The following is a 16,758-nucleotide window of genomic DNA, read 5'->3' on the forward strand; positions in this document are numbered from 1 at the left end:
AGATAGTATGGCTGAAATCGTTTCGCATTCGGACTAAACTCACACAGGAACCTTTTTTGGTCCGCACCAGAATCGGATCGCATAGCACCCATGCGATCCGATTCATGTCCAAACTGACACTTTTGCAGTGCGACATGCGAACTGAAATGGGGGTGTCATTAACATTGTATGACACTCCCCAGCAGTTCGCATATGTCGTTGTGAACTGTCATGCGAGTCGGGTGCGATGCAGGAACCCGCAGTGGAATCGCAGGGTTCCCGCATCGCACAAGTGTGAACCCACCCTAACACAGCTGTTTGTGTAGGACCAAAATTCATGACACTGCACTAATCTGACAATAGAACAATTGTCAATTGAGATGAACAAAATCAAAATAAACGTCCCCAGGACCTGCCAACCTTCTGTGTGAATCACTCTTCTGATTCTACTCATTTAAGAAGGTTGAATTGGAGCTTCGGTTCACTTGCTTGTCAGTAGACTCAGCAAGTGAACCGAAGAATCGATTCATTGAATCGGTTCATTTCAGTGAGCAGTTCGAAATGAACCGATTCACAAGATCCGAACTTCCCATCACTAATGTCAGGCAGCGGGCGGCAGTCCGTGTCACGTCCGGGAGACCTCCTTCAGCTCCACCCCCGTTCAGCTGATCCGCCCCCCGCTCCAGCGGCGGCCGCGGAGAGGCTGGATGAGCTGTAGGAAAAGCTTTGCTTTTTGGTCCTCGCTCCTCCAAGACAAGTGGCCCGGCAGCCTCGGCCCTGCGTTTGTCCTATAGCTAGTCCGGGCCTGGGTGGATCCATGCCGCCCGCCCTGCTCCTCCAATGGCTGCACATCAACCAGGGAGGGAGGCGGGGCGGCCAGAGAGCTGACACCCATGGCTGCTGGACATCTGCATGGTCATCCCTGGCTTAGTCCGAAGTGTGAGATCTGCCTGCTCCCCCGCCCAGCAACTCTGCAGCCGGCCATATGGAGCCACCTCCTGCTACAGTCTGCACCACTCGCCAAGGGGGAACTGATCCTCTGGAGCGGACCAAGGCTGTGGCTGCGCCCCTAGGCGACTGCCTAGTTCGCCTAGTGGGAGCGCCGGCCCTGTATACAGTGTCTGTCTATATGCAGTGTATAGAACACATGTATGATGTATACGGTACCTGTGTACAGTATGATGTTTCCTCTTCTGTTCTCTGTGTTGCTCTAACTGGTGTGTTGGGTGATGATCTCTATGTAATCACTGTGAGGAGTGTCCTGCAGGGGGAGAGGAGGGAACATAGAGGGGGGCGTAGTACAAGATCCATGACTATGAGTATTTTACGGTCTGGTTTACCAGCAGTGTGCGGCATGAAGCCAGCAATCCATCCCACATGACACGTTATATGGTGCTCAGAAATACTCTCCCATCCATCCCATCCATGCTCAGAAATACCAATCCACGCTCAGAAATACTCATCCATCCATCCCATCCATGCTCAGAAATACTCATCCATCCCATCCATACTCAGAAATACTCATCCATCCATCCATGCTCAGCCATCCATACTCAGCAATACTCATCCATGCTCAGCCATGCATACTCAGCAATACTCATCCAGCCATCCATCCATGCTCAGCCATCCATACTCAGCAATACTCATCCATGCTCAGCAATACTCATCCATCCATCCATGCTCAGCCGTCCATACTCAGCAATACTCATGCATCCCTCCATACCCAGCAATACTTATCCATCTATCCATACTCAGCAATACTCATCCATGCTCAACAATACTCATCCATCCATGCTCAGCAATACTCATCCATCCCCAGCAATGCTTATCCATCTATCCATACTCAGCAATACTCACCCATGCTCAACAATACTCATCCATCCATCCATACTCAGCAATACTCATCCATGCTCGGCAATACTCACTCATCCATCCATGCATCCATCCACAGCAATACTCATCCATCCATCCATCCATACTCAGAAATACTCATCCATCCATCCAGCTCAGCCACCTATACTCAGCCATACACAGCAATACTCATCCATCCATCCATACTCAGCCATACCCACCCAGCCTTACTCAGCTATACCCAGCCATCCCATCCATACTCAGCCAACCATCCATATCCAGCAATACTCATCCATCCATGCTCAGCCACCTATACTCAGCCATACCCAGCAATCCCATCCATCCATCCATACTCAGCCATACCCACCCAGCCATACTCAGCCATACCCATCCATACTCAGCCATACTCAGCCACCCCATCCATACCCAGCAATACTGAGCCATACCCAGCTATCCCATCCACACACAGCCATACCCACCCAGCCATCCCATCCATACTCAGCCATACCCAGCCATCCACTTTCATGGCTCAGCATGCTTAGCCATCCCCACCCATGGCTTATCCATGCCACATCAGTTCACATCCATGCCACTACAGTGCCTCAACGTGTAATAGGTAGTCAAATTACATTTGGAATGTATGCTCCTAGAATGCCTGATGGTGCTCCCTGCATGTTGGGCCTCTGTATGCGGCTAGGCTGTGAGAAAGTCTCCCACGTGTGGTATTGCCATACTCAGGAGGAGTAGGGTAATCCATTTTGGGCTGTAATTTTTGGTATTTACATGGTATGTGTTAGAAATATTGTATAAATGGACAACTTTGTGTAAAAAAAGTGCATTTTCATTTTCTTTCCACATATTCCAAAAACTTGTAGAAAAAATGGCATGTTCAAAAGACTCATCATGCCTCAGATTATACATTGGATTGTTTTCTTTCCAAAATGGGGTAATGTTTTGGGCATTTCCATTGTCCTGGTGCTCCAGGGCCTTCAAAATTGTAATGCCACGTACACACGATCAGAAATGCTGCAAGGAAAAGACAGATGAGAGCTTTTGGTCGGAAAATGCGACTGTGTGTATGTTCCACCGGACTTTTGCTGGCGGCATTTCCGCCAGCAAAAGATTGAGAGCTGGTTCTCAATTTTTCAGTCAGAAAAAGTTCCGATTGGAAATTCCAATCGTCTGTACAAATTCCAATGCACAAAATTCCTACGCATGTTTGGAAACAATTCGACCCATGCTCGGAAGCATTGAACTTTTCTCGACTCGTCGTAGTGTTGTACGGTCGAGAGTTCCAAGAACTTTTGTGTGACCGTGTGTATGCAAGCCAAGCTTGAGCGGAATTCCGTCATAAAAACATTCCAAACTTTTTTTGACGGAAATTCCACTAGTGTGTACAAGGCATTAACCCTTGTACACACGGTCGGAGAATCCGTCGGAATGTGTCCTATTGGACCGTGTTGTCGGATAATCCGACTGTGTGTGGTATGCATCGGACTGATTCCGTCTGACCCAATTTTCCAACATGTTGGAAATATTTTCCGACCAACTGGTTCGATCGGACATACTCCAATCATGTGTAGAGAATTTTGATCGGACAAAGTGCCACGCATGCTCAGATCAAATTCCTACATCAAAGCTATTGGCTACTAGCCTGAATGTAGTCCCATCGTAACGAAATTACATCATCACGTTCTGAATGATCGGATTTTTCGACAACTTAGTCCGACCGTGTGTATGCAACAGTTTCGGGCAAAATCGGGCAAAATCCGACGGACAAAATCCGACGGATTTGGTTGGCAGAATGTCCGACCGTGTGTACAGGGGCTTAGAGGTATTAAAGAAATTAGATTGTAATTTATGCTCCGAGAACGCCTGATGGTGCTCCCTGCATGTTGGGCCTCTGTATGGGGCCACGGTGTGTAAAAGTCCCAAACATGTGGTATCGCCATACTCAGGATGAATAGTAGAATGTATTTTGGGGTGTAATTTGTGGTATGCATATGCTGTGTGTGAAAAAAGAAAAAAAATCTTGATTTTGCAAAGAATTGTGGGAAAAATTACAACTTCAAAAAACTCACCATGCCTCTTTCTAAATACCTTTGAATGTCTATTTTCCAAAAAGGGGTCATTTGGGGGGTATTTGTACTGTTCTGGCTTGTTAGGGTCTCAAGAAGTAAGCTAGGCCGTCAGTACATCAGGTGTGATACATTTTCAGAGATTGGCACCGTAGCTTGTGGACTCTATAACTTTCACACAGATCAAATAATATACACCGATTTGGATTATTTTTTATCAAAGATATGTAGCAGTATAAAATTTGTCCAAAATTTATGAAGAATCTTAGTGTAAATATTTTCTTCTTCTGCCTTTTTGACCCCAGATCTCATATTTATGCGGTCCTGTCATGCTTTTTTTTAATTACAAGGGATGCTTACATTCTTTTTCATAGGAATAAAAGTGACATTTTTTTTTTAAAGGAACAGTGTAAAAAATAAAAATAAAAGGTAAAATAAATAAGAAAAAAAAAATGTAAACGCTCCCCGTCCTGCCGAGCTCACGTGCAGAAGCGAACGCATACGTGAGTAGCGCCCGCATATGAAAACGCTGTTCAGGCCACACATGTGAGGTATCACCACGATCGGTAGAGTGAGAGCAATAATTCTAGCCCCAGACCTCCTCTGTAACTCAAAACATGCAACCTGTAGAATTTTTTTAAATGTTGCCTATGGAGATTTCTAAGGGTAAAAGTTTGTCGCCATTCCACGAGTGGGCGCAATTTTGAAGCGTGATATGTTGGGTATCAGTTTACTCGGTGTAACATTATCTTTCACAATATAAAAAAAAAAATTGGGCTTACTTTACTGTTGTCTTATTTTTAAATTAAAAAAAAGTGTATTTTTTTCCAAAAAAAAGTGCTCTTGTAAGACCGCTGTGCAAATACTATGTGACAGAAAGTATTGCAACGACCGTCTTTTTTTATCCTCTAGGGTGTTAGCAAAAAAAGTATAATGTTTGGAGGTTCTAAATAATTTTCTAGCAAAAAAAAAAAAAAAAACGTTTTTAACTTGTAAATAACACATCTCAGAAAAAGGCTCGGTCCTTAAATGGTTAACAGACTTTACGTATTGCTTGGGGCTGCACTTTATAATCCTGATTCCTGACACTTCCCATCTCTGAGTCTTATCATTGTATCCCGTTACTTGTTTGTTTTTCTGCCAGTTATAACCCGTCATGTGGGATGGATTGCTGGCATCATGCCGCACACTGCTGGTAAACCAGACTGTACAATATTCAGAGTCACAGATCTTGTACTACGCCCCCCTCTATGTTCCCTCCTCTCCCCCTACAGGACACTCCCCGCAGTGATTACATAGGGATCATCACACTCCCAACACACCAGGAAGAGCGACACAGAGAGCAGAAGAGGAAACATCGTACTGTACACAGGTGCCGTATACATCATACATGTGTTCTATACACTGCATGTAGACAGAGGCTGTATATACATTATATATAGACAGACGCTGTATATACAGTGCCTTGTGAAAGTATTCGGCCCCCTTAAACTTTTCAACCTTTTGCCACATTTCAGGCTTCAAACATAAAGATATAAAATTTTATTTTTTGTGAAGAATCACCAACAAGTGGGACACAATTGTGAAGTGGAACGAAATCTATTGGATATTTGAAATTTTTTAACTAATAAAAAAATTAAAAGTGGGGCGTACAAAATGATTCGGCCCCCTTGCATTAATACTTTGTAGAGCCACCTTTTGCTGCGATTACAGCTGAAAGTCGCTTGGGGTGTCTCTATCAGTTTTGCACATCGAGAGACTGAAATTCTTGCCCATTCTTCCTTGCAAAACAGCTGGAGCTCAGTGAGGTTGGATGGAGAGCGTTTGTGAACAGCAGTTTTCAGCTCTTTCCACAGATTCTCGATTGGATTCAGGTCTGGACTTTGACTTGGCCATTCTAACACCTGGATACGTTTATTTGTGAACCATTCCTTTGTAGATTTTGCTGTATGTTTGGGATCATTGTCTTGTTGGAAGATAAATCTCCTTCCCAGTTTCAGGTCTTTTACAGACTCCAACAGGTTTTCATCCAGAATGGTCCTGTATTTGGCTGCATCCATCTTCCCCTCAATTTTAACCATCTTCCCTGTCCCTGCTGAAGAAAAGCCCAAACCATGATGCTGCCACCACCATGTGTGACAGTGGGGATGGTGTGTTGAGGGTGATGAGCTGTGTTGCTTTTACGCCAAACATATCGTTTGTATTGTGGGCAAAAAGTTTGATTTTGGTTTCATGTGACCAGAGCACCTTCTTCCACATGTTTGGTGTGTCTCCCAGGTGGCTTGTGGCAAACTTTAGATGAGACTTTTTATGGATATCTTTGAGAAATGGCTTTCTTCTTGCCACTCTTCCATAAAGGGCAGATTTGTGCAGTGTACGACTGATTGTTGTCCTATGGACAGACTCTCCCACCTCAGCTGTAGTTCTCTGCAGTTCATCCAGAGTGATCATGGGCCTCTTGGCTGCATCTCTGATCAGTCTTCTCCTTGTCTGAGCTGAAAGTTTAGAGGGACGGCCAGGTCTTGGTAGATTTGCAGTGGTCTGATACTCCTTCCATTTCAAAATGATGGCTTGCACAGTGCTCCTTGGGATGTTTAAAGCTTGGGAAATCTTTTTGTATCCAAATCCGGCTTTAAACTTCTCCACAACAGTATTACAGACCTGCCTGGTGTGTTCCTTGGTCTTCATGATGCTCTCTGCGCTTTCAACAGAATCCTGAGACTATCACAGAGCAGGTGCATTTATACAGAGACTTGATTACACACAGGTGGATTCTATTTATCACCATCAGTCATTTAGGACAACATTGGATCATTCAGAGATCCTCGCTGAACTTCTGGAGTGAGTTTGCTGCACTGAAAGTAAAGGGGCCAAATAATTTTGCACGCACCACTTTTCAGTTTTTTATTTGCTAAAAAAGTTTAAAATATCCAATAGATTTCGTTCCACTTCACAATTGTGTCCCACTTGTTGGTGATTCTTCACAAAAAATTAAAATGTTATATCTTTATGTTTAAAGCCTGAAATGTGGCAAAAGGTTGAAAAGTTCAAGGGGGCCGAATACTTTCGCAAGGCACTGTACATTACATATAGACAGACACTGTATATACATTACACATAGACGCTGTATATACATTATATATACAGACACTGTATATACATTACATATAGATAGATGCTGTATATACATTACACATAGACGCTGTATATACATTATATATACAGACACTGTATATACATTACACATAGACTCTGTTTATACATTATATATAGATAGACGCTGTATGTACATTACATATAGATGCTGTATATACATTACATATAGACAGGCTCTGTATATACATTACATATAGACACACTCTGTATATACATTACATATAGACACTGTATATACATTACATATAGACAGACTCTGTATATAAATTACATATAGACAGACACTATATATAAATTACATATAGACAGACACTGTATATACATTATATATAGACAGACACTATATATACACATTACATGGAAGTGCCTGCACCCAGGACAAGACCTCTGTGTACAGAGAGAATTCCCTTCCTGGGAAATTAACCCGGAATCTTATCAAAGTAATAGGGAGCAGAATAACTACTGCAACCAGCAAATAGCATTACTCATAATTATATAGATGCACATCAGTAAAGAAATGATACAAGCTTTATATAAGAAAAGATTAATAATGGTACAAAATCCAATGTACAGACATGTACTGCATAATCAGCAGGGCCTGATAGAAGTCCTGGTGGAATTGTGCACACATACACCCGGGCATATATAGTTATTAATAAAGATACCTTCAGATGAATGTTGCAGCAAAGTCCAGTTGAAAGGGTCCCTGAGGATGACCAATATGCAGTGTCCATCTTGGTGTCAGAGTCCTGAGGACAAGATCAGCAGTGATGAGGGTATCCTCCAACTGTTGTCCCACCAGCCTGGGATGCAGCTTCTCACCAGCAGATACTGTGTTCTGGAACTGTAATTCAGAGTCAGCCTATCTACTCTGCATTTTAGCCCCTCGCTAGTAGTCTGTAATCTGCCATGGAACCCGACCTCTAACTAGCGGTTGTTGGATGCCTAGCCTGGCTCTAGTCTAGACATTTCATAAAGCTCAATTGGCCGCCACGTGGTGCGAAGCAGTGGATTGCCTTGCACGACGCTGCGCTGACATAGCTACATAGTTAGTGTGGTTGAAAAGACACAAGTCCATCTAGTTCCTATACCCACAGTTGACCCAAAGGAAGGAAAAAAAAAACCCTGCATAAAGCATGATCCAATTTCCTCCAGCAGGGGAAAAAATTCCTTCCTGATCCCCCAAGAGGCCATTGGATGTTCTCTGGATCAACTTTACCTATAAATATTAGTATCCAGTTATATTGTGTGTATCTAGGAAAGAATCCAGGCCTTTCTTAAAACAATCTAATGAGATGGCCAGAACCACCTCTGGAGGGAGTCTAATCCACACGTTCACAGCTCTTACTGTGAGGAAACCTTTCCGTATTTGGAGATGAAATCTCTTTTCCTCCAGACGTAAAGAGTGCCCCCTTGTCCTCTTTGATGACCTTAAAGTGAATAACTCAACACCAAGTTCACTATATGGACCCCTTATGTATTTGTACATGTTGATCATATCCCCCCTTAATCTCCTCTTATCAAGAGTGAATAAATTCAGTTCCTCTAATCTCTCCTCATAGCTGAGCTCCTCCATGTCTCTTATCAGTTTGGTTGCCCTTCTCTGCACTTTCTCCAGTTCCCCGATATCCTTTTTGAGAACTGGTGCCCAAAACTGAACTGCATATTCCAGGTGAGGTCTTACTAATGATTTGTACAGGGGGGAAAAATGATATCTCTCTCTCTGGAGTCCATACCTCTCTTAATACAAGAAAGGACTTTGCTGGATTTGGCAACCTCCCACCGCATTTCATTTGAATGAATCATGAAGTGCCATGAGTGTGAACCATGTGATTGTACAGATGGAGAGCGGTGCCAGGACTGAGAATGAAATTCATTTTCTGCAGAAAAAGTTCTGAGTCATCTTGGCTTCAGTCGGTTTGTTTTCATACTTTGACAAAAAGCTACAACAGGACAGATCAGTGTGGAGAGTGGAAACCATTGTGGCCACAGACAGTGCGCAATAAAAGCAATCAATGCTTGTATGAGATCTGGGGAAAGAGGGTCAGAACGAGGGTCCAATCTGTTGTGCTGGATGGATGTAGCACCCTCCTAGTTGGGCTTGTAGGCTGGTTGCCTGCAGTGTATTAGTTAGGAAGTTGGCTGGCCCAGACTGGGGAAGGGTTAATGTTCTGCACTTTTTGGACCCTGCCTATCCGTCCTGTTATATACAGTATCTCACAAAAGTAAGTACACCCCTCACATCTTTGTAAATATTTTATTCTATCTTTTCATGTGACAACACTGAAGAAATGACACTTGTCTACAATGTAAAGTAGTGAGTGCACAGCTTGTATAACTTTGTATAACTTGTGTAAATTTGCTGTCCCCAAAAAAATAACTCAACACACAGCTATTAATGTCTAAACTGCTGGCAACAAAAGTGAGTACACCCCTAAGTGAAAATGTCCAAATTGGGCCCAAAGTGTCAATATTTCGTGTGGCCACCATTATTTTCCAGCACTGCCTTAACCCTCTTGGGCATGGAGGTCACCAGAGCTTCACAGGTTGGCACTGGAGTCCTCTTCCACTCCTCCATGATGACATCACAGAGCTGGTGGATGTTGGAGACCTTGTGCTCCTCTACCTTCCATTTGAGGATGCCCCACAGATGCTCAATAGGGTTTAGGTCTGGAGACATGCTTGGCCAGTCCATCACCTTTACCCTCAGCTTCTTTAGTAAGACAGTCATCTTGGAGGTGTGTTTGGGGTCGTTATCATGTTGGAATACTGCCCTGCGGCCCAGTCTCTGAAGGGAGGGGATCATGCTCTGCTTCAGTATGTCACAGTACATATTGGCCTTCATGGTTCCCTCAATGAACTGTAGCTCCCCAGTTCCGGCAGCACTAATGCAGCCCCAGACCCTGACACTCCCACCACCATGCTTGACTGTAGACAAGACACACTTGTCTTTGTACTCTTCACCTGGTTGCCGCCACACACGCTTGACACCATCTGAACCAAATACATTTATCTTGGTCTCATCAGACCACAGGACATGGTTCCAGTAATCCATGTCCTTATTCTGCTTGTCTTCAGCAAACTGTTTGCTGGCTTTCTTGTGCATCATCTTTAGAAGAGGCTTCCTTCTGGGATGACAGCCATGCAGACCAATTTTATGCAGTGTATGGTGTATGGTCTGAGCACTGACAGGCTGACCCCCCCACCCCTTCAACCTCTGCAGCAATGTTGGCAGCACTCATACATCTATTTCCCAAAGACAACCTCTGGATATGACGCTGAGCACGTGACCTCAAATTCTTTGGTTGACCATGGCGAGGCCTGTTCTGAGTGGAACCTGTCCTTTTAAACCGTTGTATGGTCTTGGCCACCGTGCTGCAGCTCAGTTTCAGGGTCTTGAAAATCTTCTTATAGCCTAGGCCAGTGATGGCAAACCTTGGCACTCCAGATGTTTTGGAACTACATTTCCCATGATGCTCAACTACACTGCAGAGTGCATGAGCATCATGGGAAATGTAGTTCCAAAACATCTGGGGTGCCAAGGTTCACCATCACTGGCCTAGGCCATCTTTATGTAGAGCAACAATTCTTATTTTTAGATCCCTAGTTATTTGCCATGAGGTTCCATGTTGACCTTCCAGTGACCAGTATGAGAGAGTGATAAAACCAAATTTAACACACCTGCCCCCCATTTACACTTGATACCTTGTAACACTTAAGCCCCATACACACTATCAGATTTTTTGCTGAGTTTTTCCTTCAGATTTGCCAAAACCATATAATATGAGGTCAAACCTTAGGAGTTTCAATGTGTATGCAATCAAGCAGGCCCTTCCACTACATGGTTTTGGTAAATCTGAAGGAAAAACTCAGCAGAAAATCTGATAGTGTGTATGGGGCTTAACGAGTCACATGACACCGGGGAGGGAAAATGGCTAATTCGGCCCAATTTGGACATTTTCACTTAGAGGTGTACTCACTTTTGTTGCCAGCAGTTTAGACATTAATAGCTGTGTGTTGAGTTATTTTGAGGGGACAGAAAATTTACACTGTTATACAAGCTGTACACTCACTACTTTACATTGTAGCTAAGTGATATTTCTTCAGTGTTGTCACATGAAAAGATAGAATAAAATATTTACAAAAATATGAGAGGGTGTACTCACTTTTGTGAGATACTGTATATAAGGGAGGAGGAACGCCAGGTTTGAGGCTTGCTGGCTCGCTCTCGTCCTGCTCAAGAAGATGCCATGATTGCACTAAGGGGGGACTGCTGTACCCAGCAGTCTATCAGAGGACACTGGGAATCCAGAGATCTATCAAGTCTTGGAAGATGCCATGATTGGCCTTGTTGAGGTATGCCTGGGCAGCCTAGTTGAATTAGGTAGGGAATATCGCACAGTAATGTTCTGGTTGGATTTTGTTGCAAGATGTTCAGTGAAGTTGCATCAACTGTTAAGTCTGCTCTAAAGTTCCTTTACCTCTGAGATCCTCGATGACACCCTGTGGGAGGGTGAAACATGTAGACATAATTTCCGGTTCCTATTGACGTCACTTCCGGTATCGTGGAACGCACGCCGTGACCAGCGTTTTTGTATTCTCAGCTCCATGTTTGTCATGCCTGGTTTTATCTCACCTCTTGTTTTTTATTCCCAATAAATGCCTTTTTTTAAGCGGTAGCTCACTATTCGTCCCTTTTCTTTCAATTTTTGGGTATCTATTACCCAGCTGAGTATCCTCAACAAGGGAAATCTATTGGATGATCTTATTTTCAAGTTGCCATTCCTGGCCATCACTATTAAAGGGGTTGTAAAGGTTTATGTTCTTTCACCTTAATGCATCCGTTTTACTAACCTGAGCCCTGGAAAGTCCCGCGCCGCGAATGCTCTCTTTTGCTCTTTTTTTTTTTGCCGCTTCATTGGATAGATTGATAGCAGCACAGCCATTGGCTCGCGCTGCTGTCAATCAACTCCAATGATGCAAGGGCCGGGGCCGAGTCTTGTAGTCGGCGGCTATGGACACCGAATACAGGACTCGGGAGCACACCCGCAAGGTAACCCCCTTGGGAGAGCGCTTCCCAGATGGGGTTATCAGGTGGAGGAGCTGAGAAAGCCGCCGAGGGACCCCAGAAGGTAAGGATCGGGGCCAATCTGTGAAAAATGAGCTGCACAGTAGAGGTAAGTATAACATGTTTGTTATTTAAAAAAAAAAATATTCAAACCTTTAGTGCCACTTCAAGCCTGAAGTGACCCCTAGACTGAAAATCTGAGGGTCTACTATATTTGGTGAGTGTGGACACAGGAGGGGGTGTTGCGGTAACCTGGAAAACTCTGGAGTACTTTTGCACTTTTGTTGGATTGGAACACATCAGTCACTTTTTATGGACTTTATTTTTTGTTGTTAATGTATTGTTTTTTGTTTTTTCTTTCACTAATGTTGTGTTTTCTAGTGCTGTAAAATTCATATTGTTGTTAAATTGTATTTTGGTTCCTTCTGTAATCAAGGGAGCAGTGATTGTTTGGCCTGGTCTGTTCAAGGTTTCACAGGCTCAGAGTTTGATTGCTCTCCCCTGCCTCTTGAAAGAAGCTTCTAAAGCTTAGGGAGGGAGAACTCAAAGGGATAGCCTGAATATTAATCAGGGCCTAGCCAATCCCTGGGGAGGCGTGCACAGATGGTGGTTCGGAAGCTGGAAAAAGTCTAGAGCCCTGGAGATATTGTCTTTCCCCAGCAAGAAGATTTGCCACACTCAGGAGGGCAGTTGCCCCTCAGGCAGCCTATGAATTGGGTTACTGTTCTGCGATGTCTCAGGAGATGCATTGCTCTGACCTGGAGGAAGCCTGCATCTGATTACAGGATTTATTTAGAGAGATGTGGTCTAGAGAAGGACTGTTTCACTTGCTTGATTGTGTCCAGAGGAGACTGAAGGGTGCACAGCAGTCCTGGGAACTTGTGAGTAAAGACCCTAAATTGCTCCCTGTGACTGTACAGTGGTTTGAAAAATGCACTGGTTACAAGCAACTGTGCACAAGAGCAAGGTAACCAGATGCCAGAGAGTCTCGCCCCATGGTCTTCAGCTGTAAAGTAATCGACCGCTCAATACACATTCACTTATACAGAAGTTTGTCCTCTAACTGCTGTTTGTAACTCATCTTTGGAGTATCCCATGGCCCAACCCATCTCCTGTTCAAGTTCTACAAGCAATAAATTACAAAAAAAGGCAACCCCTAGACTGTTTATTGAATCTAGAGTTCATGGACTACTCCCTGGGTGGACTGGTGGCCTCTGTACAGTTTGGGAAAGAACCAGTTAAAATCTGTGCCCTTTCAGGGGTAGCATTACATCAATATAGCGCTACCCCCCCCCCCCCAGTGTAAAAAAAATAATAAAAAATAAAAAGTAAAAAAAAAAACTAAAAAAAAAAAAACGGGCCCTTTAAGACATTTAAAAATAAAAAAAATGTCATTTAACAATTTAACATAGTGTACTGTGGCGCCAGTCGCAGTGCACTATGAGAAGTGCCACGTCGATGCAATCACAAGATTGCATCCATGGCACTTCATTTGCGGGTTAAAAACCTGCCTTGCGGCGCACTGTAGAACGCCGACTAGCTTCCACCCGTAAAATCACTGTGATTCTACGGGCGGGAGCATTGTCATTCTTAGACAGGCAGGTCACTTCCGGCTTTCGGCTGCTTCACGAAACCCCGAAGTGACGTCGGCAGCTCCGTTCCTCAGCCCGAGTGGAGCTGCAAGAACAGTGAGTGGCATAATTGACTCTCTGTGGAAAAAATTAAGTAATGAAGTAAATAATAATTAATTACCAAATGCACCCTGGCCGGCCTAAGGTTCGGTTCACACAGGGGCGACACGACTTCCAGGACGACTTTGTGAGGCAACTTGGAGACAACTTGAACACGCCTTAGACACGACCTGGGGCGACGGCGAAGAAGAAAGTCGGGCTCCTCCACTAGCAAAAGAGCTAGCAGAAGATAGTGGAGTCCGGCGAGAAGACCCCGAAGACGAAAGACCCCCGGAGCTGTGCAATAAACTATTTTAACCCTGTGTTGTGTTTTATTTTTACTTTTTTCCACAGGTGAATGGGTAGGGGTACATTGTACCCCATACTCATTCACATAGGGTGGGGGGCCGGTATCCAGGGGCCCCCTTATTAAAGGGGGCTCCCGGATTCCGATAAGTCCCCCGCCCGCAGACCCCGACAACCAACGGCCAGGGTTGTCGGGAAGAGGCCCTTGTCCTCATCAACATGGGGACAAGGTGCTTTGGGGTGGGGGGGCCGCGTGGCCCCCCTTCCCCAAGGCACCCCCCATGTTGAGGGACTGGTACGGCTCGGGGGGGGGGCGCTCGCTCGTCCCCCACCCCTTTCCTGGCCGGCCGGGTAGCGTGCTCGGATAAGGGTCTGGTATGGATCTGGGGGGGACCCCACGCCGTTTTTTCGGTGTAGGGGTTTTCACTTAGAATCCATACCAGACCTAAAGGCCTGGTATGCTCTCGGAGGGGGAACCCACGCCAAGTTTTTTTCATAAATTTGGCATGGAGTTCCCTCTTGAGAGCTGATAATTCTGTCAGAGTCGCCTTCGTACAGACGGAGATCGACTTGGAGGCGACCTCCATTGATATCAATGGGTACCAGTCGCCTACAAGTCGGATTGAAGTAGTACAGGAACCTTTTCTGAAGTCGGAGCGACTTCAGTAGTGTGCATTAAGACGGCTCTCATTCACTTACATTGCTTTTTAAATGTTGTCTGACCTGAGGCGACTAGGGGCGACCTGAAGTCAAATCTGAGTCGCCCCTGTGTGAACCGAGCCTGAGTCTTTTTGTTGTTTGTTGTACAATAAAGTTTGTTTGCTGTTGTAAAAAAAAAATCACTGATTCGTGGTACTTTTATTGCATTCTTTAACAGTTGGTTTAAACATTGACATTTTCAATATTTTATCCAGATATATAATCTGTCCTGTGATTCTGGGGCTGTATACTCTGTCCTGTGATCAGAGCTGTATACTCGTGACACTATGGGTGGAAGGAAGTGGAATACAGGGGACGGATTAGGTGGATTACATAAGGGGCGTGGTTTATGAGAAGTGGGAGGGGCCAAAAATGATGGGCGGGGTCGTGATGGACGGGGTCTGGCACCCCCCCATCCAAAAACTTCACCAGCCGCCACTGCGTCACAGTGCAGCGGCAGCTCGGCACACAGTAGCATTCACTCCTTCGACTCAATAAAGCTGGATTCACACCTATTCATTTTTAGTGCATTTTGCAGATTTGCACTACAGTCCATTTAACATGGCTTTCTATGGAACACGTTCTGTAGTGCTCGCTCGTCCCCCACCCCTTTCCTGGCCGGCCGGGTAGCGTGCTCGGATAAGGGTCTGGTATGGATCTGGGGGGGACCCCACGCCGTTTTTTCGGTGTAGGGGTTTTCACTTAGAATCCATACCAGACCTAAAGGCCTGGTATGCTCTCGGAGGGGGAACCCACGCCAAGTTTTTTTCATAAATTTGGCATGGAGTTCCCTCTTGAGAGCTGATAATTCTGTCAGAGTCGCCTTCGTACAGACGGAGATCGACTTGGAGGCGACCTCCATTGATATCAATGGGTACCAGTCGCCTACAAGTCGGATTGAAGTAGTACAGGAACCTTTTCTGAAGTCGGAGCGACTTCAGTAGTGTGCATTAAGACGGCTCTCATTCACTTACATTGCTTTTTAAATGTTGTCTGACCTGAGGCGACTAGGGGCGACCTGAAGTCAAATCTGAGTCGCCCCTGTGTGAACCGAGCCTGAGTCTTTTTGTTGTTTGTTGTACAATAAAGTTTGTTTGCTGTTGTAAAAAAAAAAATCACTGATTCGTGGTACTTTTATTGCATTCTTTAACAGTTGGTTTAAACATTGACATTTTCAATATTTTATCCAGATATATAATCTGTCCTGTGATTCTGGGGCTGTATACTCTGTCCTGTGATCAGAGCTGTATACTCGTGACACTATGGGTGGAAGGAAGTGGAATACAGGGGACGGATTAGGTGGATTACATAAGGGGCGTGGTTTATGAGAAGTGGGAGGGGCCAAAAATGATGGGCGGGGTCGTGATGGACGGGGTCTGGCACCCCCCCATCCAAAAACTTCACCAGCCGCCACTGCGTCACAGTGCAGCGGCAGCTCGGCACACAGTAGCATTCACTCCTTCGACTCAATAAAGCTGGATTCACACCTATTCATTTTTAGTGCATTTTGCAGATTTGCACTACAGTCCATTTAACATGGCTTTCTATGGAACACGTTCTGTAGTGCAAATATGCAAAAAGCACTAAAAATGACAAGGTGTGAATCAGCCCTAAACAGTCTAGGGGTTGCCTTTTTCTGCCCTTATAGCTGGTTAACTTAGGGCAGGGAGCTGTGGGATACTCCAGAACAGTGGTTCTCAACCTCAGCCCTCAAGTACCCCCCAACACGCCATGTTTTGGAAATTTCTCTTAGATAAAATAGCTGTCCAAAATACCAAGCCATTGACTCTGATTTAAAGCACCTGTCCAAGATAAAGGAAAACCTGCAAACACGACCTGTTGGGGGTACTTGGGGACTGAGGTTGAGAACCACGGCTCCAGAACACTGAACAGTAATGCAAGGACACTCTTCAGTACAACCCCCTCAACCATACTTTAGGGAATGGACAGC

General features: G+C 44.8%; 1 protein-coding gene across 2 annotated transcripts in view; it reads left to right on the forward strand.

Moving 5' to 3' along the window:
* The first annotated feature begins 5,139 nt into the window (after positions 1 to 5,139).
* The window catches only part of LOC143975640 (von Willebrand factor A domain-containing protein 5A-like), a 79,965-nt gene continuing 68,346 nt past the window's right edge, over positions 5,140 to 16,758 (forward strand). For both annotated transcript variants that reach the window (XM_077478130.1, XM_077478132.1), the window contains exon 1: positions 5,140 to 5,280. In XM_077478130.1, coding sequence (XP_077334256.1) covers positions 5,159 to 5,280 — 122 coding nt within the window. In that variant the 5' untranslated portion in view covers positions 5,140 to 5,158. The remainder of the gene's footprint in view (positions 5,281 to 16,758) is intronic.

This window comes from Lithobates pipiens, unplaced genomic scaffold (assembly GCF_037356315.1).
Source record: "Lithobates pipiens isolate NorthernLeopardFrog02 unplaced genomic scaffold, aLitPip1_a1.2 Scaffold_13, whole genome shotgun sequence".
NCBI classification, from domain to species: domain Eukaryota; kingdom Metazoa; phylum Chordata; class Amphibia; order Anura; family Ranidae; genus Lithobates; species Lithobates pipiens.